The sequence below is a fragment of the Peromyscus maniculatus genome, chromosome 8 (genome assembly GCF_049852395.1).
Source record: "Peromyscus maniculatus bairdii isolate BWxNUB_F1_BW_parent chromosome 8, HU_Pman_BW_mat_3.1, whole genome shotgun sequence".
Taxonomy (NCBI): Eukaryota; Metazoa; Chordata; class Mammalia; order Rodentia; family Cricetidae; genus Peromyscus; species Peromyscus maniculatus.
In genome coordinates, this window is record NC_134859.1 from 19,999,660 (window position 1) to 20,027,138 (window position 27,479).

At 47.7% G+C, this 27,479-nt stretch overlaps 1 protein-coding gene across 1 annotated transcript in view; it reads left to right on the plus strand.

Moving 5' to 3' along the window:
* Positions 1-27,479, plus strand: part of Slit3 (slit guidance ligand 3) — a 595,100-nt gene that overhangs the window by 533,563 nt on the left and 34,058 nt on the right. Inside the window, exons 21-27 of the mRNA XM_016005185.3 lie at positions 4,476-4,544; positions 6,621-6,692; positions 7,281-7,352; positions 14,978-15,049; positions 16,622-16,785; positions 19,790-19,914; positions 25,831-25,928. Coding sequence (XP_015860671.2) covers positions 4,476-4,544; positions 6,621-6,692; positions 7,281-7,352; positions 14,978-15,049; positions 16,622-16,785; positions 19,790-19,914; positions 25,831-25,928 — 672 coding nt within the window. The remainder of the gene's footprint in view (positions 1-4,475; positions 4,545-6,620; positions 6,693-7,280; positions 7,353-14,977; positions 15,050-16,621; positions 16,786-19,789; positions 19,915-25,830; positions 25,929-27,479) is intronic.

Here is a 27,479-nt window from a genome sequence, read left to right on the forward strand (position 1 = left end):
ATCGAGTATCTTCAAAGATAGGGGTTTCCCGTCCAGTTCTGGTAGGCAATGAACAGCAGTGACAGTTGTGTGTAATGTCTGGGGGGGGGCAGTTTTAGGGACCTCCCTGAACAACTCTTAACAGCAGTATCTCACATATGGCACTGAGGCTTTCATTCAATAACCTGTGGCTTCTAGGAGCAGCTTTATCCACCCACACATTGAACCTCCATTCAAGCTTCATTTTTAATAGAACGTTTGATTGGCTTACAGGTAACAGATTTCCTTATGGCTTTTTCACACATCATTAGTTTGGACTCACACACACACACACACACACACACACACACACACACACCTACTTTTCCTTTCCCCGTCTCCCTGCCTCCCATCCCCATGTAAACCTTTTCTGTTTCCCCAGTCCACTATTATGCCACACATGTTCTATTACTTCCCCTTGCCTTGGAGAATCTTTTCCCACCTCTCTGATTGGCCCCTTTCTAGCTTCCTGAGCTCTACACACATTGTTCCCCACATAAACGCACATATATAAAAATCAGAAGCTGGACTCTGCGTGTGGGAGAGAATGTTCAGCGTTTGTCTTTCCAAACCTAGGCTACCATACTCAGTCTAATGTTTCCAGTTCCGTCTATTTTCCTGCACATTTCATAATTTCATTTTACGGCTGAATAAAATTCCATGTGTACATGGACCACATTTTCATTATCTGTTCATCGGTTGATGGACATCTAGGCTGAATCCATTTCCTAGCTATCGTGACTAGAACAGTGATGACCGTGGATGAGCAAATGTCTCTGTGGTTGGATGGAGAGTCTTCTGGGTATATACCAAGGAGTACTGGAGCTGGGTCCTACAGAAGTTCTATTTTTAGCTTTTAAAGTACCTCCCAGACAGATGTCATAGTGGCTGTACCATTTGCATTCGCATTGACGGTGAGCAACAGTCCGCCTTTCCACATATCCTGGACAGCGTTTGTTGTCATTTGTTTTATCCATAATAGCCGTTCTGACTGGGGGTGAGATGGAATTTCAGAGTAGTTTTCATTTACATTTCCCTGATGGCTAAGGATGTTGAGCACATTTTAAAATATTTATCGGCCGTTCATATTTCTCCTTTTGAGAATTCTCTGTTAAGTCCCTCGGCCTATTTCTTTCACTGAGTTTTTTTGCTTGTTTGTTTGTGTCTTCAGGTTTTTTTAAGTTGTTTGCATATTTCAGATATTAATCAACTGTCAGATGTATCCATGGCAGAGATTTTTCTCCCATTCTATAGGCTGTCTTCTCCCATAACTGGGTTATTGCAGGATATTTTGTTTTGTTTGCATTACAGACGCTTTTTAATTTCATGAAGTTGCCTTTGTCCGTCATTAGTTGACCTTACTTCCTGAGTGACTGGAGTCGGGGAAGAAACTCCTTAGCTGTGCCTAGGTCTTCATTTTCTTTCAGCTTTGGAGTTTCAGATCTCACGTTAAGGTCTTCGATCTCAGTTGGCTTTGTGCAGGGTTGGAGAAAGGAGCCAGCTGTATTCCTGTACTGTGGATGTCCAGGTTCCTGAGCACCACTTGTTAAGGAGACTATATCTTTTCCTGTGTGTGTGTGTGTGTGTGTGTGTGTGTGTGTGTGTGTGTGTGTGTGTGTGTGTGTTGTTGTTGTTGTTGTTGTTCTTGTTCTTGTTCTTGTTGTTGGTTTGGTTTGGTTTGGTTTGGTTTTGGCAACTTTGTAATGAATCAGTTAGCTGTAGCTGCATGGCCGGTATCTCAGTTCTCACTCCTCTGTCATTGCTCTGAGTCTGGTTTTGTGCCTGTACGTTGCCTTTTTATCACTGTCACGCTGTAGTATAACTTGAAATCAGGCACAGTGATAACTACCACACTACTCTTTTTGTTCAGGATTGCTACGTCTGTCTGGGGTCCTTTGTGCTTCCATATGAGTTTCAGTGGGTTGTTGTTGTTGTTTTCTGTTTCTGTAAAGAATGATGTTGGAATTTTAATGGGCATTGCATTGAATCTGTAGATCCCTTTTGGTAGGCCAGCCACTTCAACAGGATTAAGTCTTCCAATCCATGAGCATGAGAGTCTTTTTATCTTCTAGTATCTTCATCTGTTTCCTTCTTCCTTGTTTTAACATTTTCATTGTTTGTCTTGTTAGATTTTTTCTGTATTTTTTAGTGTGTTGTGAATAGGATTATTTCCCTCATTTCTTTCAGATCTTAATTATTTGTTTGCATAGTTAGTATATAGGAAGGCTGCTGATTTTTGTGTTTAATTTTGTAGCCTGCCACATGACTGAAAGTGTTTATCAGCTCTCAGAATTTTCTGGTGGAGTCTTTTTTTTTCATGTGTTTTATGTATATGAGTGCTCCACATGCATGGATGCCTGCATGACAGAAGAGGGCATCAGATCCCACTATAGATGGTTGGGAGCCACCATGTGCTGAGAATTGAACTCAGGACCTCTGGAAGAGCTGCCAGTGCTATTAACTGCTGAGCCATCTCTCCAGCCCCCCTGGTGGAGTCTTTAGAGTCTTATGTATTAAAGCATAGAATGTGCAAATAAAGCAATTTGACTTCGTCCCGTTCTGTTTGTATCCTTTTTACTCCCTTCTCTTCCTGCTCCGGGTAGGATTTCCAGCACTATATTGACTAGATGACAGTGGACAGACACCTTTGTGTTGTCCCTGACTTTAATCGAACTGCTTTTTCTCCATTTAGCATGCTGTTGGCTTTACGTCATGGTAGACACCTTTAGTTATGTATGTTTCCTCTGTTCCTAGCCTCCTGGGGGCTTCATCATGAAAACATATTCAGTTATGACAAAGGCCTTTGTCTGTATCTGTTGGCTTGATCCTGTGATTTCAGTGTCCTTGAGTCCATTTTGTGATGTATTATATTTATTGATTTGCATATGTTGAATGGTCCCTGCTTCTCGGGAATGAAGCCAGCTTGCTTATGGTGAGTGATCGTTTTTGGTGTGTTTTTGAATTCAGGTCACAAATATTTTATTGAGATTTTTTTTGGCATCTAAGTTCATCAGGGAGATTGGTCTAGGCTTTTCTTTTCTGTTGTGTCTTTCTTTGGTTTGGGTGTCAGGATAATGCTGGTTTCGTGTGTGAATGTGCATGCGTACACATGTGGAGGACAGAGGACAGCATGTAGGGCATGGTTCTTTCCCTCCACCTAAACAGTGTCCAAAATCCAACTCAGGGTACTAGGCTTGGAAGAAAACACTTTTACCCACTGAGCCCTCTCCCCAGCCCAGGTTTGACCTTTCTTGTCTTGCTAGGCCCTGAAGAACATCATTTAATTATTTAATTGAGGTCATTCTGGTTTTTAAAGTAGGTACTTACAGCTGTGAACCTCCCTCTTAGGACCGCTTCCATTATATTGTATAGGTTTATGTATGATCCATCTGCATTTATTCAATTCTAAAATTTTTTTTCCTTCTTGGTTTCTTCAGTGACCCATCCGTTCATCATTCTACAGTGTGTTGTTTAATATCCATGGGTTTGTAAATTTTCTCTGGTTTCTATTTCTTGATGTCTAACTTTAGTCCACTGTGATCCGACAGAATAAAAGAAGTTATTTCAGTTGTCTAGTATTTGCTGAGACTTGCTTTATGTCCTAATATGCGATCAGTTTTAGGGGAAATTCCTTGGATTACTGAAAAGGAATATGTATTCTGCAGCATTTGGGTGGCACAGTTTGTAAATGTCTGTTCCGTCCTTTTGATCTGTGGTGTCATTTAATTCTGTTGTTTCCTTGTTTACTTTTTTTGTCCAGAGGGACTGTCTGTTGGTGGGAATGGGGCACTGAAGTCATCATCCACTGTTACTGTGTTGGGATTAGTCTATGACTTTATATCTAGATCAGTGGTTATCAACCTTCCTAACACTTCAGCCCTTCAATATAGTTCCTCAGGTTGCTGTGATTCCCCACAACCATAGTTATTTTCGTTTGTACTTCGTAACTGTAATTTTGCTGCTGTTATGAATCATGTGAATATCTGATGTTCAGGATATCGGATACTTAAGTCCAAAGGAGTCACGACTCACAGGTTGGGAACCAGTAACCAACAGGTTAGAATCTAGATCAACTATTTGTTTCTGGGTAACCTCGAGGAAGTGGATGCTCACCTGTGCGTTGCTGCTACTCAGACACTGTGACAAGTCAGCATCATGTGACTGCTTCATTTATTAGTATTAAACAGATTTGCACTGAGTACCTTGTGGGGATCAACAGCATAAAGAGCCCTGCTAAGATACAGTGGAGGGCAATTTTAGCAAGAACTCTGCCATCGTGAAACTTACCAGTCTAGTGGAGAAGAAGATCACCGACTGCGTGATCTCACAGTTATACAATGATGACAGATGTTGGAGGGGTGGAGGTATGAAGAGGTAACTCATGGGGGCGCTTCTCAGAGGATGGGACTAGTGTGCGGTCTCCTTCCCAGTGTTATCACTCTGCACCTCTCTTTCAGGTACCTCGAAGGAAACCACTTAACAGCGGTGCCCAAAGAGTTGTCCTCGCTCCGACAGCTGACGCTTATGTAAGGAGCCTGCCACTAGGCAGGCCTTTGTTTCTCCTTCCTGAGATGGTGTGGGACATGGGGAGTAAGAGAGAACAGTGCCTGCTATGACAGATGCAACAGTTCTCAACCTGCATGCCTGCATGGCCATGCAGGGAGAAACAGCTGGGAGGAAACGGACCAGGCTGATGTTGGAGGATTTGCCCAGCGAGGCCCGTGTGTGGAAATAGTCAAAGCGTATCATTATGGGCTCTGACCTACCTTCCCATTGGCTTGCCTCTGACCTTCCAGGCCCCAAGCTGAATGCCTGAGCTTTCTGGAATTCCAGTTTCTTGCAAACTGTGGCCACACTTAGATCTGCCAGGAGCAGAAGCAGGCATCCCTTCTTCCTTCTCTGGTTTCCCAGAAGATATCCAAGTAGATGGTTTAAACTAAGGGCCTTCAATAATGCCCACTACAAGCTTCAGGCCTCCGAGAGCCTGAAAACCCTTGAATGGGAACCGGAGAACCTGGGCGTGGGAGAGACCCATGAGCTCTCTCCCTCAATAATGTCACTGCTCTGCCTTGGTGGGACCTAGAGGGGTAAAGTTATTACTTGGGTAATTGATGGATGCCCATGTCTGCTTGAGAGGGGTAGGAGCCAGTCCACAAGAGACAAGCAGGGTTCTTTCACAGTGAATATCAGAGGCCCACTAATGAAAAGTTCCAGAAAGCCTCTGTTTGGTCCCCAATATCTGTATGAACATTTCTCAAACTAAGAGCTATGGACATCTGAGACCGGATCATTATTGGTTAGGAAAGATGTCGGGATTATCATGAGAAATGAGGCAATGACCTTGGCCTCTATAGGAAGCCAGTAGCACTTCTCAGTAGAGTCAGCCAGAACAATGTCTGGGACGTGTCAGGGTAGAACAAAAGTGCCCCCCATTGAGAACCACTGTTCTGTAGCCGTGGTCATGGACTTCTGCTGTGGGGAACTGCCCAGGGAGGAGCTGTTCATGCTGTCATTTCATACTGTTGCCACGCCCACAGACAAGCATTTTCACCAGAATATACAGGCCGGGAACCCTGGCTTCAGAAGATTCAAAAGCTCCTTGGTGATTCCATTGTGCAGCTAATAATCACCCTGCTGTTCTGGGAATTTGTCTCTAAGGAAAAGCCAGGAGGCTGTAGTGGATAGAGATCTCTTCTCTCACCAGCGTTGTTCCTCCTAAGAGATGGATCAGATGAGATAAATAAATGACAGAAAGAGGGCTGGTGATAAGAGTTGACCAGGGGCCAGTTGTGCTGGTGCACGCCAGTAGGATTTCTGAAGGAGATGGAAGCAGGAAGATCGTGAGTTCGGGGCCAGCCTGGGCTACACATTTTTTTAGCCAGGCAATAGTGGTTGTTGCCTTTAATCCCAGACCTCAGGGGACAGAGACAGGTGAATCTCTGAGTTCTAGGCCAGCCTGGTCTACAGATTCCAGGACAGCCAGGGCTACACAAAGAAATCCTGTCTCAGTTTAAAAAAGGAAGGAAGGAAGGAAGGAAGGAAGGAAGGAAGGAAGGAAGGAAGGAAGGAAGGAAGGAAGGAAGGAAGGAAGGAAGGAAGGAAGAGAAAAGAAGATTTGATCAGGGGAAGAAACATACTAGAATAGGGAGAAATTGTTTTCTTATGTGTTAGGTTTTGTTAGAATGAAATGGATGAATAGGCATGTAATTGAATGATTAAATCATGAATGAGTTTATAAATGGATGATGGGTGGGCAAGGACAATGTGAATGGGAAAATTAACATTTGGATCAATGGATGGGTGATAGCGGGACAGCTGGAAAATGAGAAAGTGAGTGGATAAATATGAGAATGGGTAGACATACAGATGGACAAATGGAGATGAGTGAGTATGCAGCTAGACAGATAATCACATGTGTGAGGGAATAATAGGTGAGTGGGTGAATGGACAGATGAATGAGTGCATGGATCGGTGGATGAATGGGCGCATGCGTGGTAGTGAATGGACTGATTGATAGGTGGTATACTCATGTAATAGTAGGTTGTGGGCTCCCTCAGGTACGGCTAACAGGAACTCATGGCTTTTCTGTTTTCCTTATCTAGTGACCTGAGCAACAACAGCATCGGCATGCTGACCAATTACACCTTCAGCAACATGTCCCACCTCTCCACGCTGTGAGTACAGCGGCATCTCGTGTTTAACGTTCATGGGCATGGCCACCCAGTCTTGTAGCCCCTCAGTCCCTCGGCACCTTGCTGGCTTGGTCCTTGGGGCTTTGGCTGCCCTAGTGAAAGGCAGACTTTAGTCATCAGAAGATACAGAAAGGAGAGGTAGGGGCCTGGCAGATGGAGGAACTGTAAGCTAATTACCTCTGAAGAAGGCTGCCTTTGGAATGCCTTCTGGGATACATGCGTGTTCTTTCCCAGTGGAGGGTTTCCTACACAATTATATTTTGCTCAGACCCATTTATTTCCCATTAGCTCTGCACGTTGTAAGCACACACCATTTGACAGTGGAGGGGGGGTGGGGTGGGAAAGCTGATTAGAGAGCCAGTCTGCTGTGGAACATTGGTGGGGGGGGGGACCAGCTTAGGAGCTTCCCGGAGTGGTAGGAGGTTTCTCTTCCCTCTGTATTATGGTCCCTTTGTCGATATATTAACCCAGGAAAATGGGAGGAAACACTTGCTTTGATGGATCCACAGTGTAAACAGTGTACCCACAAGAACAGGAGCAGTCAGCAGGCTCACATTTCTCTTTCCACAGGATCCTGAGCTACAACCGGCTGAGATGCATCCCTGTCCATGCCTTCAATGGGCTACGGTCACTCCGAGTGCTGTGAGTCTTGGGGCCTTGGGTCTGCTTACATGGATAATAGCATGAGCTCTCGCCTTCCCCACCGTCCTTGGCCACCATTCACGGCCACTCAGCCACCCTTATTTACTCCGTGGGGTAAAGAGAATGTACTCTATGAATCAGCCATTCCTGAGGCTCAGCACACTGCCACTCATAAACCTTTAGCTAATCACTCAACCCTCCAGTCTGCACTTGGCTGTGTATCCGATAGGTCACCCCACCCTGTGATGAGGGAATTAGGCTACACTAATGTGTCCTCCCTCTCACAAGCACAGAGTGGGGCATGGGGCCACGCTGTGATGAGCAGGCTGCTCCCAGGTGCTCACTATGGCTTCAGAAGGGTGGTGCGGCATCCTCTGCAAGGACCAGAGATGACAAGCTGGAAGGCCAGGCGCCATCCATGCTCAGAAGGTTGGCTTACAAGTATCTTTTACAAAAAACCAAAGGTTTTAGGTCTGGGTACAATGACACATGTGTGTAATCCCAGTCCTTAGGAGACTGAGGCAGGAAGAACATGAGTTCAAACCCAGTCTAGACTATTTAGTGAATTTGAGTCTAGCCTGGACTACTTAACAAGATCCTGTCTCCAAAAAAAAAGGGTCAAAGTTTTAACAAGTTGCCAGCATTTAAGTATAACCAGCAAATCCTGATGTCTGCCTTCTCTTGGGAAATCAAGAGTCCTGACCATACCTGAGCTCTTCCCCTGCATTTCTGCAGACAGGTTTGCACAGACTGCATCCTCCTCATTCATTAACCCTCATACCTGCCTGGTTCTGTCCTACCCCAGAGTTGAGGGCAGCTCCATTGAGGCAGATGAGCTGCACACAAAAACTAGAAGGCTCCAGAACCCTTCCAGTTCCCAAGTGTGGCTCTGCCCTCCATTGTGTCTGTCTTCTCACCCATGAAAACTGGATGATGATGGTAATTGCCTCTCCGAATTTTAGGATTAAATGAGATGTGGCGTTGAAAGAGCACACCACAGCTCTGGCTACTGTGACTGTGGAACAATGATTCACCTGTTGTTCTGGTCTCAGTGGGAGCTGCTGGAACAGGGGGACACTGTGCTGCCCCAACTCCAGGTCCATACCTTTCTACCTTGCGCTATTTTATTGATAAAGGAAGGTGTTGTGGCTTTTTCCGCTATCACCTTTAAGAGATTTATTTCCTCATGACGGTAGAGATGTCATCCTCCTCTTAAACTTCTCACCTATATTTTTCTAGTTCGTCATTATTGTAAGAGTAACCCCCATATTTGAAAAGGTCAGGCCGGGCCATTCCTTCTCCTGATCCTTCACAATAGTGCTGTGAGCTTGAAAGGATGATACCCGTTTTAGAGATGGGAAAACTGAGGCCTGGCTGATGAAGTAACTGGCCTAGTGTGCTGAGTCCAGCCTCCTGCCTCAGTGCCATCAACAAACAGCATCCAGCAACCTGGTCCATTCCAGAGGCTCTGGACTGGTGTGATTTATTAAGACCTGCAAAACACCCATGTCAGCGACAACTCCCGCCACATGTCATCTGCACTGTTATTAAAAATCAATTCTCTGGGGGCAGAGAAGTGCCCATAGTGACAGTGTGCAATCTGTTATTGTCACTTATTTATTTCCCACTCTCTCCAGGGAGTTCGGGAATGGAAACATCAGCGAAACCATTTCCTTATTTCCAGCTGAATGCAGTAGTGGATAGGTCTCATTCACCTGGCCCAAAGCCAGACCAACTGCCCCTGCCACTACATGCTGCCCCATCCATCCCGGCCCCCAGGCTGCCCTCCAGTCAGTCTAATGCTGGGTGGGTTGGATGGCAGGACACAGACCTGCCAGTTTTAACTGAATCTCCGAGTATGGGTTCAAGACTTGGAGTCGTTCTGATAGAGATAATTCAAAGATTCTGAGAGAGGGAAAAATAAGTTTTCCCCTTCCGTCTGTCTGTTAACTGGGGTGACGATGTGAGCATCACGGCATGCCAGGGGTTTCCCGTTCCACAGCTCCTTGTGTGTCCTACCCCAGCCTCACTGCCATCATGAGGTCCCAGGAATGCAAGCCTACATTCAGCACCAGGGAGCTTGCTTCCTGAGTTAACAGTCAGCAGCAGGCTTTACCATGGTCATCCTAGAAACACTGGGTCTTGGGGATAAAACCCATCTCAGAGCCTCTCACTCCAACCAAGTGCCTCAGTGGGGAGCAGCCATTTTCTGCATAAGGACCGATTCAGGAAAAATAACAGCGTTTATGGGCTACATTTTTATGATATTTGTATCCTTTCTTCTGGTAATTGCACATGTAGGAATTTACACTACAGAAAAACCCCAAATGAGGGAAAGGCTCTATAAATCTGAGTCTTTGTTGTGTTGTTATTTTTAACCTAAATTTTAAATATTACCTACCAGGACCACAGTGGGGAAATGTATAAAGAGATTATGGCACAACTAGTCAATGAAACGCAGTTATTAAAAGAGATAGAGATGAAAACTAGACCCAGCGTGGGAACGGGCTGACTCTTTAGCTATTGCGTGGGAAAGGAAACTTAATTATATCTTGTAAACACTGACACCAGTGAGCAGAGAGCAAAGAGAACAAGAGAAAGAATGGCTTGTGGCTGGCTTCTGATACTGATTGAGCAGGAAAGGAGACCGCTGCATGGTGGCAATTTAGGGAGCTGGGCAAAGAGGAGGCCGGTTTTACTTGTTTTTTTAGTATGTGTCGTGTTGAGTTCATGTGTGTGAGTGTAGGTACACGTGGAGGTCAGAGGACACCTGGGTGTTGGCCCTCAACCCGAGACAGAAGCAGGCCTCCCTTCTTCTTTCTCTGGTTTCCCAGATGTCCCAAGTAGATGGTTTAAACCCAGGGCCTTCAATAATTGCCAATTATCTGTAATGATGTGCACACATACGTGCAAGCACATGTGTGTTTGTGTGTGTATCTGTTTATGTCTGTCTCTGTGTGTGTGTGTAGGTAGTGTGTCTATGTATCCGGATCTACTTAACTGTCATTTGTTTCTCTTTGTGTGTGTGTATGTGTGCGTGTGTCTGTCTGTCGTGTGTGTGTGTGTGTGTGTGTGTGTGTGTGTGTGTGTGTGTGTGTGTCTGCTTAACTGTCCATCTCTGTGTCTGGCTGGCTGTCTCTCTGTCTCTGTCTGTCTCTGTCTCTGTCTCTGTGTGTGTGTGTGTGTGTGTGTGTGTGTGTGTGTGTGTGTGTGTGTGTGTTAGTGAGTGCAGCTGAGTACATTTCAGAGAACAAGACAGGAGAGTAGTCGGGAATCCAAGTACAAAACATTGTGTGAGGAAAAAACTATTTTCTCTACTTCCCTTGTGATGTAAAACAGCTAGTGAGAACATTCTTGTGGGCATTCTTGTCCTTCTTTGGGGATCTGTGGACTCTTAGGGATCTTTGCCCCACACAGAGTCACATGCTTTATGTATGTGTGGTCCAAAATGTCACTCCCCAGTCCCACACAGGGGCACCTGGAATCAGTTAGGACAGAGAGTGCTGTTCCAGTGTGTACAGAGGGAGAGTCTGAGACATTCATCATCCTTCAGGTTTGTGGCTTCTCATCCACGAAGTAACACTGCACTGTTGATACCCATGAGGAGCTAAGGACAGCGTGGAGCCCTCCTACGACGTCCTCATTAGGGGCTCCAGATGCTCTTTGTTACCTTCCCAAGAGGGACCTCTCTGCCTCACCAGAGAGCTGGCCCACCTCTGACAGCTTGGCAAATGTTTGGTGGTGAGCTGCAAGGTAGTATTGGCAGCCTCCAGAACATGGTGCAGGCTCACTCCTTGAAAACAAAACCAAAAATGAACATGATGGGTCCGTCTAGGATTGTGAGTCTTTGGCCAGAGGGTGCACGCCTTTTAATCTCAGTACACTGTACACATAATAATAAATAAATAAATCTTTTAAAAAGAAAAAAATAGCAGGAACGTCGCAGTGAAGAGGAACTCTTAGAGATACTCCTGTCTACACTTGTCACTTTGGAGACAGAGACAGAAAAGTGGAGGGACTTGTTCTTGACCAGTCTCTTCTCTAATGCCCTCAGTGGACAAGCTGCCATGCTGGCCTGGGAGGTGGGCACAGACAGTAAGGGAGACACCATTGCTGTCCTCTAAGAGGGGACATCGTCAGGCTGAGAAGCATGGGCAACCCAGGTGACGCCTGAGAGAAGAGCCACAAGCCACAGTGAAGGCATCACCACACCCCGCCCGCCCATCTCAAGGTTCTCTGACAGCAGAACCCTTTCTGGAATGTCACTATTGGTGTGTGTTAAGCCTTCACCGTTCACTGCCCAAAGGATAAGGGCTTCTGTGACATTGTCATATTCTTCAGCCTTTGAGAAGCATGCCTCTATTATACCCATCTCACTTAGGAGTAAACTGAGGCTGAGTAAGAGTAAGTGATTTGCAGTTGGGATTTGAACCCTAGACTGTTTTCTTTCCAAGTCAGTCCCGTTTCTCAGGCTGAGATGAAGCCAATGAGGCTCACTTAAGTAGAGAAGGGAGTGAGGAACATTCTAGAGGATGACAATATGACCACCCTGTATAGACACCTTAAGATCAAGGGCAAATATGGAGGCTGGAGTGTTGACCCGGGGAGTAAGAGCACTTGGTGCTCTTCCAGGGTACTAGAGCTCAGTTCCCAGTACCTACATTAGGTGATTCACAGTAGCCCGTAACTGTAGCTCCAGAGCCTCCAACCCCCTCTTCCGGTCTCTATGAGTACTCACATGCACACACACACACACACACACACACACACACACACACACACACACACACACGTAAAAGAATTGTTGTTGTTGTTGCTGCTGCTGTTATTGTTTTTGAAAGGACAAATGTGTGGAGAGGCTTACAGGAACTTACAGGTGTGACTGCCAGGCAGATTTCATGTTAGAAGCAAAAGGGTATGGCCAAATCGCCATTAGTCTGTACAGAACCAAAGCTGAGCTCCTAACCAGAGGTCTTTCTACCTCCCTCCCAGCCTAGTTGATACCTGTCTTTAGTCTTATGCATCTCATACTCAAAGACTGAGCATTGTTGATTGGAAATTGACATGTTTCCATCCCTTACCCAGGAAACTTCTCATTGGAATTAAAGGGTTGTGATTTGCGGAGTGGGGGTGGAGTTGGCTGGGTAGGGAGGTGGGAGGATCTGGGATGAGTTGGTAGAAATAAAAAAACCTGATCGAATATATGAAAATATTTTTTAGGTTATTAAAAAAAAAAGAGAAGTAGGAGAGAGGACTTGGGACCACACTGCCAGTGTTCACTATATCTTGCCTCCAGTCCAGAAATGGAGTCATGGGACTCACTAGTGCCTTAAAATTGTTGGAAAATATAATTACAGGCTTCTAACTTATGTGAGCAATGCCTTGAGAGGACTGGCCTTAAAATAAACCCAAGAACAAAGTGGAGTACACAGGAACAAAGTGACCATGCCCTGGGTCCTAGAATATCTGAGGCCTTAAGGGCTTTGTACCTCTCCCTCAACCGTCACGGCTGGCTGACTTATTAAGTACATACTATTATAATAGGCCCTTCCTGACCAATGGAGAGCAGACCGACTCAACTACCTTGGCGGGGGAGGATATATCCTTCAAACAACTGAAAAGTTCAGGGTAGACGGTGGCTCTGGGACTAGGGGAAGGCACACTGGAGATGAGTACAGCTGTCTCGCCCCTCCGCCCTCTTTCATGCATGGGTTTCCCTCATGGATGGGGCACATTCATCTCCTCGTTCTGACCTGTGGCGCATCCTCACCCAGCTGGGAGGTTTCTCTTGAGTGGCTTAGCAGCCTGCAAGATGAAACCTCCTTTGTAAGTCTGAGTTCCAGAGGGAGCCCCAAGGATGTCCCTCCCTGACCCTAAAGGGGAACTCCTACCGTCCCTCTGAAGGTGTGAGGGCACCTGGGCTGGAATGAACGGATAACGGAGAGACGGTGTTCAAAACCGTGGACATGTGTGTGTAGGCAGGAGCTACACAAAAATGCCAAGATGCGGGAGGCCGGATGGCTGAAGCTTACGCCTCTTCAATGGACAAGGGCAGTAGAGTACTAAGCAACCTCAGAGGGGTAACGAATGGTGTTTAGGAGAATCACTGAACCCAGGGGTCAGACAGTGGCCTGGGCCAAAGTCCCCGTAGACTTCGGGTGTGATGTTGGGTTTTCAGTGTCGTTCGATAAGGGAGTGTAATCTTCATGAGGAGCAAAATGTCACTAAGAAGCTGAATGATGACCGTGGGTCTCTTTGATGGGTTGAAGCCACAGTCCACATGGGAACTCCAGGGACAGCCCCTTCCTGTGCCTCAGGAGAGAAAGGGGAGCAAGAGCAACAGGGTGGGGGATGGGAGCAGGTCAGAGGGACCATGAGGCTGTTCCTGCTGCCAGCGTGACAAAGCACAATGCATAAGACTGTGAGTCAGAGGCAGGTAGATCTCCAAGTTCGAGGCCAGCCCGGTCTACAAAGCAAGTCCCAGGACAACCAGGGATACAGAGAGAAACCTGTCTTAAAAAACAAAACAAAACAAAGACTGAGTTTACTGAGGTTACACAATCAGCCTCACACTAGTATTTGTGACACTGATTGCCCAAACCGGGCAAAAACTCAGGTCCCGCCATGTCTATGCAAACTGTGATCATCTGGGCATTCAGAGGTCCCAAGGTTCAGACGGCCCAGGTATAAGGAGGGGCAAGTAGGTGTCACACTGATCTAATGATTCCATCATCTGCATCTGACAGTTTGCCTTTAGCAACGAGCCACACTTGCAGATACCTGTATTATTCTAGGGCCCTTAGGGGAGGCAGCTAGCCCATCATAGCACTGGGACTGTGACTTACCAACCAGTGGCATCTGGGAGCAGCATTAGCCACCCACACAGGGTACCTCCATTCTAACTCCTATTTTTTTAAGTAAGTAAATATGAGGTTTCCTTATGACTTTCTCATACATTTTTAGTTTTGGTTTAACCTCCCACCACCTTCTCTCCCCCATATCCCTGTTCCCGTTGTCCCTGTCAATCATCAGTCAGCACTTAGAAAATGCTAGATTCTTTCTGCATAGTCTAACATATGCACCAGAATCTCACAGGACAATCTGACTGTGGTCTTTCTCATTTGACATTTAGAAACTGAGGCTCGAGAGAGAATAAGCCTTTTTGCCCAAGGCCCTACAGCTGGCCAGTGGCAGAGAGGCAGTCTGGAAACAAGCAACCTGGCCCCAGAATAGATGGCATTAGCCACAGTGTATCAGACACAAAACATCCTCTCTGAAACGCTAATGGTTCCATTAGGTAGATGTGGCCCTCTCGGCTTCGGGTGTAAAAACTGAGGCCAGAAAAGTACTTTATCCCACTCATGTTCTACCACCAAAAGGAGCTGGCTTCTGATTCTCACCCAAGTTCATAGAGTTGGGAAGTACATCCTCTTCCTCCCAAGCTCTCAGCCCCTCCCCCCTGCTGCTGCTGTAGATAGCAATGGCCATGCCCCCCCCACCCCACAATGGCTGTGGCACCCTGTATCACTAGCTGTGGGGCTCTGGGAACCACAGAAGCGTGGCTGGGCTGGGTGAGCGTGTTGGGCTTAATGGGGTCACTTACTAACCTGTGCCTTCTGCCTCAGAACCCTCCACGGCAATGACATCTCCAGTGTTCCGGAAGGCTCCTTCAATGACCTGACTTCCCTTTCCCACCTGTAAGTAGCCTCTTTCTCAGTGTGCGTTGACTAACAGCCGAAACTGGTGCCGGCGACAGCCACAGTGTCATCACTTTGTATTCTTTCCTTGTGTCAGGCAGATGTCCCTCCATATGCACAGGGGACTGGCTCCAGGAGCCCCGAGAACCCGCAGATGCTCAAGTCACTTGTGTACAATGAAGTAGCATATGCAGAGCATGCCACACATCCTCCTGTGTACTTGAAACAGTCTCTGGACCATTTAAGATGCCTACTACAATGTAAACACTTTGTAAATAATGGAATAAGGACCCAACTGAAGTCCAGGTTTATATGTGTTTGTTATAGGTGGAACTTTTAAAAATTATTTTGGGCCCACCGTTGGTTGGGCCTGCAAATAGGAAACCTGACATTCAGAAGGCCGACAGGAGCTTGTTTTTGAGCTACTGTATTCCACCTGTATACAATGTCTTGTTTCAGAAGCCTTCAGAGACATCATCAATCCTGTCAAACGATGTGAAAGTTTGAGCCCTTCCTGTACCCTAAACACATTCAGTGAATTATCCCCTGTATTTCTTAAAGCATTAAGGCAGCTTATTCCCTTCTATGTGAGGACACTGAGACTTAGGGACGTTAAAAAAATTCATCCTGAGGCTGCACAGCCGGCCAGTAGCAGAACGGCAGTCCAGCTCCGCGTCTGCCTTGACTCCAACAGGCATGTGCTCAGCCATTCTGTAGTCCATCCTTACTCTGCTCAAGGAAACTGAGACCATCCATAACAGGTGACGACCTGAAAGTCACCCATGAAGCCAGTGAGACTCCAGAGTAGAGCTCAGTTTCCCTGACTCCCGGGCCAGGCCTCTCTTCCCTAGCTGGTGTTCTCGGGTAGCATTATCTTCTGGGTACCTATCTCTCTTGGTAAGTTTGCAAGATCGTATTCCTCCTCTGTATGTATTTTAATTATTTTCGTGTTGTGTGCATAGGCTACAACAGTGACATGTGTGTATTCTATAAATCAAAAATAGAAAGGCTAAAGAATAGGATTGTGTGTGTGTGTGTGTGTGTGTGTGTGTGATGATGATGATGGTGGTGGTGGTGGTGGTGGTGGTGGTGGTGGTGGTGGTGGTGGTGGTGGTGGTGGTGGTGATGTTTTCTTCCCAATCACTTTGGAGAAGTGTACGTTCAACTCTGGCCCCATATCTTCAATCTCACGTGCTTGAATCTGCTTCAAGCAGAACCTTCTTTGAAGGGCATGTCTTCTAACAGACCCTGTGCTTGAGAGCCACATGAGAAGGGGGTCAGAGGTCCAGAATGCTTCCCCAGAGAGCCATGATTGGGGTAGAGTGAAGGACAGAATTTTCCAGAGCAGTGAGAACAGAGCCTCAGAAGAGGGGTGTCGCTTAGGTGGGAACAGAACATCTACTGAACTGGAAATGGACCCTGGAAGCTTTGATTGTGCCTGTGGATGTGTGTTCTAGTCTGCACACTAGACTCCTCTAATTTAGTTTCAAAACCTTGAGTTTTCAGGGAGCCACAGATGGGGAGCCTGTGGGCCAGGCCAGGCAGGGCCTAACTTCTTCTTCTGCCTTTTAGGGCCCTGGGAACCAACCCTCTCCACTGTGACTGTAGTCTGCGTTGGTTATCAGAGTGGGTCAAGGCTGGCTATAAGGAGCCTGGCATTGCCAGATGCAGTAGCCCAGAGTCCATGGCGGACAGACTCCTGCTTACCACTCCTACCCACCGGTTCCAGTGCAAAGGTAGGTGCTGCCTGCCCACCACATCTCTGCCCTCACAGGGTCGAGCCGATGTGTTTCCAACATCTAAGCACATGTGACTTATAAAACCACAGCCTATCTCATGCATAGGCATACCGTATACTTTATCTCCACTTATAACACATTGTAAATGCTGCATTCAAAGTTGTTATACTGTATTGTTTAGGAACTTTATGACCGGTACGTGCTTAGTATGGACACAGTTTTGTTCTAGAAGTTTATGATCTGTAGTTGGTTGAATCTTTGGATGTGGAATCTGCCTGTGACAGATATGTGAATACAGAGGGCTGACTCTACTCACTGGCTCCTTCTTTGTATATTTTCCATGGCTGAGAACATCTCTAATTTGCATTCCTCAGCCAGTAATATTAGCATCATCATTATACTATTTGATCTCTGTGTCTCTCTCTGTGTCTTTCTCTATATGTTTCTGTCTCTCTGTCTCTCTCTGTCTCTGTCTCTCTCTCTGTCTCGTGTGTGTGTGTGTGTGTGTGTGTGTGTGTGTGTGTGTGTGTGTGTGTGTGTGTAGGTCACTACTTGTGGGAATTGGTTATGTCCTTCCATCATGTAGCCCCCAAGGACTGAACTCAGGTCCACAATGCCAAGCACCTTTACCCCACTGAGCCATCTGGTTGTCCTTGTACATGACTCATTATAACAAACCACTCCTGAATTCTTTTTTTTTTTTTCAAGACAGGGTTTCTCTGTGTAGTTTTGGTGCCTGTCCTGGACCTCACTCTGTACACCAGGCTGGCCTCAAACTCACATAGATCTGGCTGGCTCTGCCTCCTGAGTGCTGGGATTAAAGGCGTGCACCACCACCGCCTGGCTCACTCCTGAATTCTTTTTTTTTTTTTTTTTTTTTTGGTTTTTCGAGACAGGGTTTCTCTGTGTAGCTTTGCGCCTTTCCTGGAACTCACTTGGTAGACCAGGCTGGCCTCGAACTCACAGAGATCCGCCTGCCTCTGCCTCCCGAGTGCTGGGATTAAAGGCGTGCACCACCACCGCCTGGCTCACTCCTGAATTCTTACATGGCAGAGTCTAAGTTAAACATGTTTTTATGTATCATTTTATTTAACTCTTACTTATTATGTGTCAGCTTAATTAATTCCCCAACATTTCTATGGGTAGATATTTATAGTACTCTCATGTTTAATATTTGGAACAACTAAGCCTTAAAGAGGTTGGATGAGTCTTTCCCACTTGGCGGTGTTGAGGGTCAAACCCAGAGCCTTGCTCATCTTGACAAACATCTCCTACTGAGCCACATCAGTATCCCAAATAAATTCACAAGAGCACGCCGTGAGGCCCCCAGGTTTTTCTAACTTCTGACCACCGCAGGGCTGCTGTTTTCTACCACAACCTACTCAGCTCTTTCTTGGTTTAAAGTCCTCCGTGTTTGATCTCTCCCGTATGGTGACCGCATGAAGTATTTCTCTGTTTGATATTATAGCCTAAGATAAGATTCAGAGACTCAAAATGACTGACTTAAAATATGTGATCCTCGAATGATTTGCAGAGTTGATTTCCCAAAAAGGCGGTAATCAACTTGGGCTCTCATTAGCAGCCTCCGAGTGTCTTTTTCTTAGAGAATTGGTTCTTTTGTCTTACTTTGTAGTCAGGGCATCTCCTTTATTCTATCCACCTTTAAATTTGGGGCATCCTGAATTCAATTTCCAAATTTATTTCCCATTTGCATTGAACATTTGTCTGGTGGTGCCCTCTGCTCACCTCCTAGCATCTCAGTGCTCAGTTTTTTATTTTCCCTTTAAAACGTTGCTGTGTCCCGTGTGGCTGCTGAAAACAGAAAAACATTCCATTGATTTAAAGGCGATTTTAACTTTCTACTTCCTGTTTCTAAGACATCTGATCCGAGGCTAGAGGGACTCAAATAGCCCTGGAACAGTGGCACTCAATCTGGACAGGAGTCACCTGAGGAGCTTTGAAAACCAAGGGCAGGGGTGTCTGTGGGTTGCACTGCCTAGCATGTGTAAGGTCGGGTTAGAGCCCCACTGCTTGCCAAATAACCTTCTGGGTTCCACAGTCGTGGTGTTGATTAAACAGATGTGAGTTACAGCCTAGGCATGGGATGTAGGCTGGTTCTGCCTTGTCCTTGTATGTCAAGAGAAATCTCTGTGCCCCGGGAACCCCCTCAGTCAGAGGCAAGCATGGTCAGATGGTTCCTCTCATTCTCATGTAAGCCCCAAGTTGGACCTACAGGTCCTGGAGCTCCCTGGAACCCTTCTGTTCATCTACCCACAAATGGTCACCCACCAGAATGAATCTCAGCCCGTCTCCAGGTTGAGAGCTGTTTGCTCCAGATCAGTTAAAATTCTGACATTAAATAGGACCTATATATCATGGCTCATGCTCAAAGCTGTTTGCAGCAATGGTCATAGCCCCTTTTTGCATGTGGGGAACATGGCCTCCTTTCAGTCCTTACCAAAAACAAAACAAACAAAACCACAGGAGGTGTTTGCAACTTCCATGGGTGAAAAAGGCAAAGCGTTCCTGTCAGCATCTTTCCGTGTGGCATCATTACCACTAAGGTCCTGCAGGAAGGACTCTCGGTGTGTGCCTTTGGCCTTGGCAGCCCTCCTTGGCTATTCTGTTGGAAAGGGCTTGGCAGGGGCCAAAAAGAAGGAGAAGGTCAAAACAGAGCCTGTGCCCAGAACTTCCTGGAATAGAAGACACGCAGGAGGGTTCTAATTATGGTGCACTGTTTGCAGATTAGCACCCAAATCGGATCAGGCTAATTACAGTAATTGATTTGACTGCAGAAATGCTTCTGTGTGATGTCCCACTGTGATTCGTACTCACTGGACAGTGGTTGAGTTAATGGGACTCTTGCCAGATTGGATGTACAGCCTCAAGGGAGCCAGCTGCCCTCTGGGTCTAGAGATGGGAGGGGGCCAGAGCAGAGGGAAGGGAGGTGAAGTTAGCTGACTCAGAGAGCTGCCATCCACACTCTGGTTTCCCTACCCAGGGCCAGTGGACATTAACATCGTGGCCAAGTGCAACGCCTGCCTCTCTAGTCCGTGCAAGAACAACGGCACGTGCAGCCAGGATCCTGTGGAGCAGTACCGCTGTGCCTGCCCCTACAGCTACAAGGTAAGGCAGGAGGCTGTGCCCACCGCTCGTGCCCAGGCTCTTCCTTTGTCCTGGCTGCAGAGAGACCCAGAGTAGCCTGGATCACTCTACAACACAGGTGACACACCCCGTAGGTGGCATTAGCCAACAATATCACTATTCCGCACAGTGGCCAAGGCTAAGGCCCATCAGAGAGGACCCATGGAATCTTGACAAGGATGTCTTGAAATGAGAAAGAAATGCTACCTCTGCGTTTTCTGTGTGAGTCACAGGGAGACTGCAACCCAGGGAGGTAAAGGGTCCTTTAGTAAAGGTGTCCCTTGAACCCAGTATCCTGACTGTCATTCCAGGGACTGAGGGGATGCAGGACTCGAGGACTCAGTAGTCCGGGGTTTCCAAGCCTGCCTTCATAGTTGACAAGCCCAACAAAAGGATGAGGCTTCCTGTCCTCCCATCCATCCTACCAGAAATCCAGGCTACTTCCAAGACAGTCTTTCCCCCACTTCTTCTTACCCAGCACAATCCAGAACAAGCTACACTGTCTCCATACTAATATGTATGGAGTATGAGCCGTGCTTTCTGCCTGGCATTTGGCTCACCCTTTCTCCCAGCAAACCTACGAAGAAAGCCTATTATACAGATACAAAACCCAGGCTTCGGTAGGCTTAGGATTAAAACTCAAGGCTATGTGGCCCCAAAGACAAAGTCCTTTCACCTGAAGAGGTTCCTGAATAGCCAAGCCCCTTTCAGTGCCTCGCTGGGATCAGCAAAGCTGTGGCTCAACGCTCTCCGTGGGACACTCAAGATCCCAGCTTTCCAGGTACCATCTGAATGTACTGGACAAGCCAAGAGCCCAGGGCAGCCCACAGCCCATCTTGTGCACTATCCGCACAGGCTGAGTGATGGGAACGCAGTGCCTGCATCCTCGAAGAACTGTACATGTCCAGTAACAGGCTTGAAAGGCAGTTTCTGGGGAACTACCTGGTGCCTTTCTCATGGACACCCTGGCTGCTAGCAGACGGTGTCAGAGTGCCACCTATGGGCCTGGAACAAGAAAGCCCAAGCATCGCTTTTAAAGCTGTCTGTCCCTGAAGCCTTAAATTTAGCAGAGTCCCAGGACGGAGATTGAGAATGACGTAACTCAGGGCACAGATCCGCTGAGACCTCTGTGTATGTGTTCAGTGTAGGGAGAAGGCATCTCAGGCTCTGGAATGATAGAGAAGCATGTGTGGATTGTTGCTTTGCCGAGTGCCAGCTGTATATCGATGACCAATGACTTCACCTCAGCTTTCTCTGGACACTGGGACGCGTCATCCCACAGGCTGTGAGAAATAGATATGCAGTCATGTGTGCAGTACATCTAGAAAAGGACCTGGCATGTGGGAAGTGCATGATAAGCTAGCACGTTGCCACCTTTTGCCTTCTGCCTTGCCGGCCCGACACTCACAGACTGTAGTGTGAGACTGGCCGTCAGTAGCCTGGGCACCCTGCTGCTTTCATGTGGGTTTCACACATGTTGTAATACTGCCTTGGGAAAACCGAGTTTTCTAAGGATGCATAGCCATTGCTCTTGGTCTTCTGTAAGGCCAGGCCTTAATGAAGCAGTTGGGGTGCATTAGCTCACACAGCACGCTTAATCATCCAGAGATAGCAGCTCTTAGCCTCATTTGAGAGATGAGCTAAGATTTGCAAATACAAAGTGCTCACCCATGCTCCACTGCCTACAAAGCACAGATGCCGAAACCAGCCTAGTCTTCCCTAGGAACTGGCTCTCCGTCCACCTTGCCCTCCCACCTGAGAGGGGGAACCATCCTGCTCTCCAGCAGAGTTGTAACAAGGTTAAAAATACATCACATGTGTGCTTCGCCTACCTACATTCTGTATGACCTAACAATCTTACCACTATTCCAGGATTCAGGGAAATCAAATACATCTGATTATTTTTCCACCACTTCATGCCATATGTTCGGTGGCTCAGAGCAGTACTTCCCAAGCCTTCGGGTGCCCAAGAAGCTTATTAAAATCTAGGTTCTGATTCATGAGAGCTTGGGTCAGACCTGATATGGTGTATATTTAACAAGCTCCCAAGAGCTGCCCAGGCTACTAGTCCAAGGACCGGACTTTGAGTAGCAAGGTGTCTTAGCGATTCCCCAGCCCCCTCTGACCCATAGATTCTGACGAGGGAACTGCTCCTAGGCTCTTAGAGAAAGCCAGTAGCCTAGATCCTGTCAGAGAGGGGAGATGAGGTGGGCTGGAGGACAGAAGGAAGAAGATCGAGGAACATCCCAAGTGCCATCGATTTGAGCAAAATGCAGTGAGAGAGAATTGAATTGGGCTAATTAGGCAGACATTGGAAATGGTGATTATTTCTCAAGGACATGTAAGTGACAGAAATCTCCATCTCCAGCCCCAATTACTGTGTTTTCAAGCACCAGGACATGCCTCTTAGATTTCTGTGCTCTGCCTAGAGGTCTAAAAGAGATCCTGCACACCACACCATCTTTTGGAGTCAGGGAGGATTCTGCCTGGGCCAAGTGGTACTTGCTTACCTCACCACCCTTCAGGCCGGGTGGTACTTATGAGATCACCAGAGTAGATGGGCCAGATTACAGACAGGGTTGGGATTGGGGGGTCCCCGCTAGATCATTTTTGAGGTTCCCTTATCCTGCCCTTCATACTTATCTCTTTAGTACCACTACCACCCATGCATGTATCCCTGAACTTTGGAGCATACTCAGCCCTGTCCCAGGCCTAGTCATGGTCGTCACTGCTGTTATTTACAGGGCTGCGTCACCTATGCGGTACCTTGCAGGTAATGTGATCCTGCAATGGCAGTGCAGGTAGAAACTGAGCATCCCTTAAATCAGTGCTTCTCAACCTTCCTAATGCTGGGACCCTTTATGAACCCCAACCATAAGATTATGTTTCATTGTTACATCATAACTATAATGTTGCTACTGTTAGGAATCTTAATGTAAATATCTGGTATTTCCAATGGTCTTAAGTGACCCCTGTGAAACCTACAGGTTGAGAGCCCTCTCTGAAATGCTTGAGACCAGAAGCATCTCAGATTGCAGGTGTTTCCGGATTTTATAATACTTGCATATGCACACTAAGATACCTTGGCACTGGGGACCTGAGTCTGTGTCCCAGAACCCATGTAAAAAGCTAGACATTATGATGCCTACGTGTCACCTCAGAACTGGGAGTCGGAGACAGGCATGGTCATGGAGCTCGCTGACCAGCCAGCCTAGACAAGTCATCAAAACTCGGGTCTCAGTAAGAGATAGGCCACTGCATTAGCTCAGCGGATAAAGGCACTCACCACACAAGCCTAGTGTCATGAGTTGGGCATCCAGATAAAGTGGAAACATGGGTATCCATGTAAAGTGGAAGGAAGGAACCAGCTACCAACTCCACAAATTATCCACTGACCTCGCATGCACTGCGGTACACACCATGTGCACGTGTGCATGCGTGCGCGCGCGCGCGCGCGCGCGCGCGCGCGCACACACACACACACACACACACACACTAAGGTATCTGGAAGATAGAATCCAACGCTAATAATGAAATTAGCCTGTTTCATATATACATGTAGCCTATAATTGTAGACGTTTTTATTATACCTGCATTTTGACCAGGATGCATCTCCTGGGGTCAAAGGTAGAATTTTCCACTTCTTATGACCTGTCAGCACTCAAACGTTTGATGGTTTGGTATACTTTGAATTTCTAGATTAGGCATACATACTCTACCTCACTCCCATTTCATGGAACATAAAAACAAGATCCAAGAGAACTAATCATTTCCTTCAGGCATCTAGCAGCCAGCCCAGACTTGGCTCTGATACACAGCACTCCAGAGCCCAGGTTTTTAGAGGAACGGAATAAATGGCCCAGCATAGAGGTGCCTGGTGCCGAATTCGGACTCAGCTGTCTGGGTTCATCTGTTGGCCGCCTGTTTCCCTGACTGCTGTGTCGTCTCAGACCTATTACCTTCTTTTCCAAGTCTGCCTTCCCTCTCTGTAAAAGGGAGTGTAATGACAATTGTACCAATCTCATAGGGTTCTTGGGAACATTATATGTGATCGTGAATATAAAACACTTAGCACGAGACCTGGAATGGAAAACGTGCTCAATAACGTGAGTGAGAATTCATATTACACTTTCCATTCCAGACATTGACTTTCAGATGGGGGCCCTGAGTCACTGTGGCTTCAGGGTACAGCCAGATAGCTCCTTAAAGCACACTTTCCCTCTCACTCTCCCCTCTGAGAAACCTCTGGGTGGGGCACAGACTCACGTAAAGAACCAGACAGGCAGGGACAATGCCTTCCAGCTACTGGAGAGGGGCCTGGGGCTCTAGCATGCAGGCGAGTAGGAGGATGCATCTGGGCCCACGGTGGAGGCTAGCCTGGCCCAATGCCTCAAGCTCAGTTGGCAGTAACCACTCAGCCAGGAAGCCCCAGTCCCATGCCATCACAGGCACTGGCAGCCACAGAAGACGGGGCAGGCTCATCTCGGGCAGATGGTGAGCAGGTGGTGGTGGCGGTGGGAAGGCTCCCATGATCACCCTGGCCTGGCAAGCACCCAAGTCACTGAACCCATGGCTCAAAAAATATATGCAGCAGACACCTCCCCAGGCCTGGAGCTACTAGGTGCTGCCACATGCAGCTTGTGTGTCCCAAGAAAGTACAGGATCCATGTCCCAAGTATAGGATCCTAGTCCCAAGAGAGAAGCAGGAGCCATGGGCCAAGAGGATCCCTGGGATGTTAGGTCTGGGCCTACAGTCTGTACCTTGGGGGTCACCTACTCAGAGCCTTTGTCCTCATTTTTCCTTCTACCTGGCATGATCATCCCCACCTGCCACACACTGGCACCTTCTCAAGTCATACCTACCCTGGAGAGGAACCTGGTCCAAAGGAACTCTGCCTCACTCCAAACCATTACAGTTCTCAGCCTGGCGTGGCCTTGGACTGGGGAGCAAATGCAGGCATTTGTAATAGGAAGAGAAGAAGAATGCCAGCTCAAAGAAAATATTGTCAACAAAAATCATAAAAGACAACTTCCCTATCCTAAAGAAGGACATGCCTATAAAAGAACAAGAACACCAAAGAGATTGGACCAGAAAAGAAAGACCCCTTGCCACATAATAATCAAAACACTAAACATACCGAACAGAGAAAGAATATTAACAGTTGAAAGGAAAAAAGGACAAGTAACATATAAAGACAGACCTATTAGAATCACACCCAGCTTCTCAATGGAGACTCTAAAAGTCAGAATGGCCTGGACAGATACCCTGCAGGCTCTAAGGGACTCCACTGCAGACCAACCAATCAAGGAGGAACTGGGGTGGGATGCCACTTTACAGACCACGAGTCTACAGGCTATACCTTAGTTCCCCCTACTCAGGTTGTGGGTTATATTTAAAGCTCAGTGAAACAAATAGCAATACCATCTGTCAGCTTTTCCAGACTGCCTACTGTGTGCCAAGGATGTTACATAATGCACCATGCTTCCTTCTGTGAAAACTCCCATGTGATTCTCCTAGCGACCCTGTCCGAGGTGAAAGGGCTTGTGTCCACCATCAGCCAGGAAGAGGTAGAGCTGGAAACCAACCTCCCCAGGCCCCCCAACCCGTACTCATCCCCCACAGTTTAGGACAGAGACACCTGTGAACTCCGGAAATCAGTCATGCTGGAGCCTGAACTCTGCACTTCCGAGAGCCTGAACTCTGCACTTCCGACACTCCTGCCCCTTCTCCTGAGCAGTGACCAGAGGCGATGATGACTCCCTTTGTCTTGTGCCGACCTCCTCACTTCCACCTCAGCTTCATCCCAGAGGCCGTTGGGAAGTCCCTGGGGTCTCCCAGGTCATAGCAGCCATTAAAGGCCTCCCTCACCAGATGCTTTTCCCCTATCTGTTTCTCAGGGCAAGGACTGCACCGTGCCCATCAACACCTGTGTCCAGAACCCCTGTCGGCACGGAGGTACCTGCCACCTGAGTGAGAGCCACAAAGATGGGTTCAGGTAAGAGCTCAGCCCTGGCCTTCCCTCTTCTCAGAGAGCTTCTGGGTCAGACTCCTCCTGTGCAGGGATGATGTCAGTGGGGGAAGCATTTATCCCTGCTCTATACAGGAGGAAACTGAGGCATCAAAGGATGGACCTTCTCAGAGATACAAAATAGCATCAAATATTATGTACACAAATATAGGGATTTGAGTCTAAGTGCCAGCCTCCACTCTGTGAGCCTGGAGGTCTCCAAGGGAGGCTGTGGATGCTGCTCAAGTCAGAGGAAGGGACACTGGCCAAGAAACCCACCCACCTGGTAGTCCCACCACCCCGTTGCTGTGTCACAAATAGCAGGGGCTACTGCTGTCACATCCTGTGTACCAGGTGGCATCTACTCTTACGTTATCTCTCCTAAACCTTCTCACACCTCTGTTGGGGCACGGGGGAGTTCGATCTCCATTGAGCAGAGAGGAACCTGAGGCACTAATGGTCACATGTCCTGACTCTGGTTCCTGGCTCTTCTAACCATGCTTCTAGTCCTTTCTTACTAGGCGGAAGCTCCTAGGGGTGGAAGGGTGCAGGGGTGCCACTGGCCCATCTGTCTCCCACCAGCTTCCAGGTGTGCAGTGTCCCCCAGCAGAAGCAGATCACTGGGAAGGGGCTCCCACAGCACAGCGGCTTGGGCAGCAGCTCCTTCACCAGAAAGATGAGACCCTGGTGCCAGGCAGGCTCTGGGCAGTGTCAGAGCTCAGACTGTACGTAATTAACTATCAAACGCCCTCCAGCCGAGGCTGCCGTGTGGTCTGGGGAAGCAATCTCCAGAGAGCCCAGCTGGCCCATGCATCCTTCTGCCAGGCCAGCCCCACCCAACCATGAGTCCTGAAAAATGGAACTCAGGCACTATTCCTGCTCCTGCCTGGAGTCAGCCAAGCCACCCACTTCCTGTTCACCAAAAAAAGAAGAGGAGGTGACCATGGTGGCCCCAGCCAGGAGGTGTACTTCTAGGGCTGAAAGTGGGTGCTGCCCTACTCAGGCCTGAGACAGGGTCCAGGTGGGGGCAGAGATTCCCTGGGGGTGATTGTTCATCAAGGTCCCACTTCACCCTGGGTCTCAGACGATTTTCATGGGAACTGGGAAGTTAACTGTGAAAGACATAATGCCCAGGTCTGCAGGACTAGGGAAATGGGGCGGAAGGTTTGGGCAGAGGCAGATGTAGGGGATGACACGTCCGTGTGGGCTGGAGCCACCTTCTGCTGCAGTATTGCGCTGAGCAGGCAGTCAGGCAGAGACACAGTAGAGGGTTTATGAAGAATAGCTCCACAGCCCTCTTCAATCCTGGAGTCAGTTCCTAGGATTTCCCAGCTGCCCAGGCTTAAAACAATGGAAACATTTTCTACAGTTCTGGAGGACTGACACCCAACACCTAAGTGTGTGCAGGATGCAGCTCTTCCTAAAAGCAGTGGGAGGGGACATCACCCATCCAGTCCTGGATTCTGCTTTACTGGAAATCTTGGGCATTCCTTGGCTTATAGCTGCATCATTCTCCATCACAGGGCATCAGGGCTATGC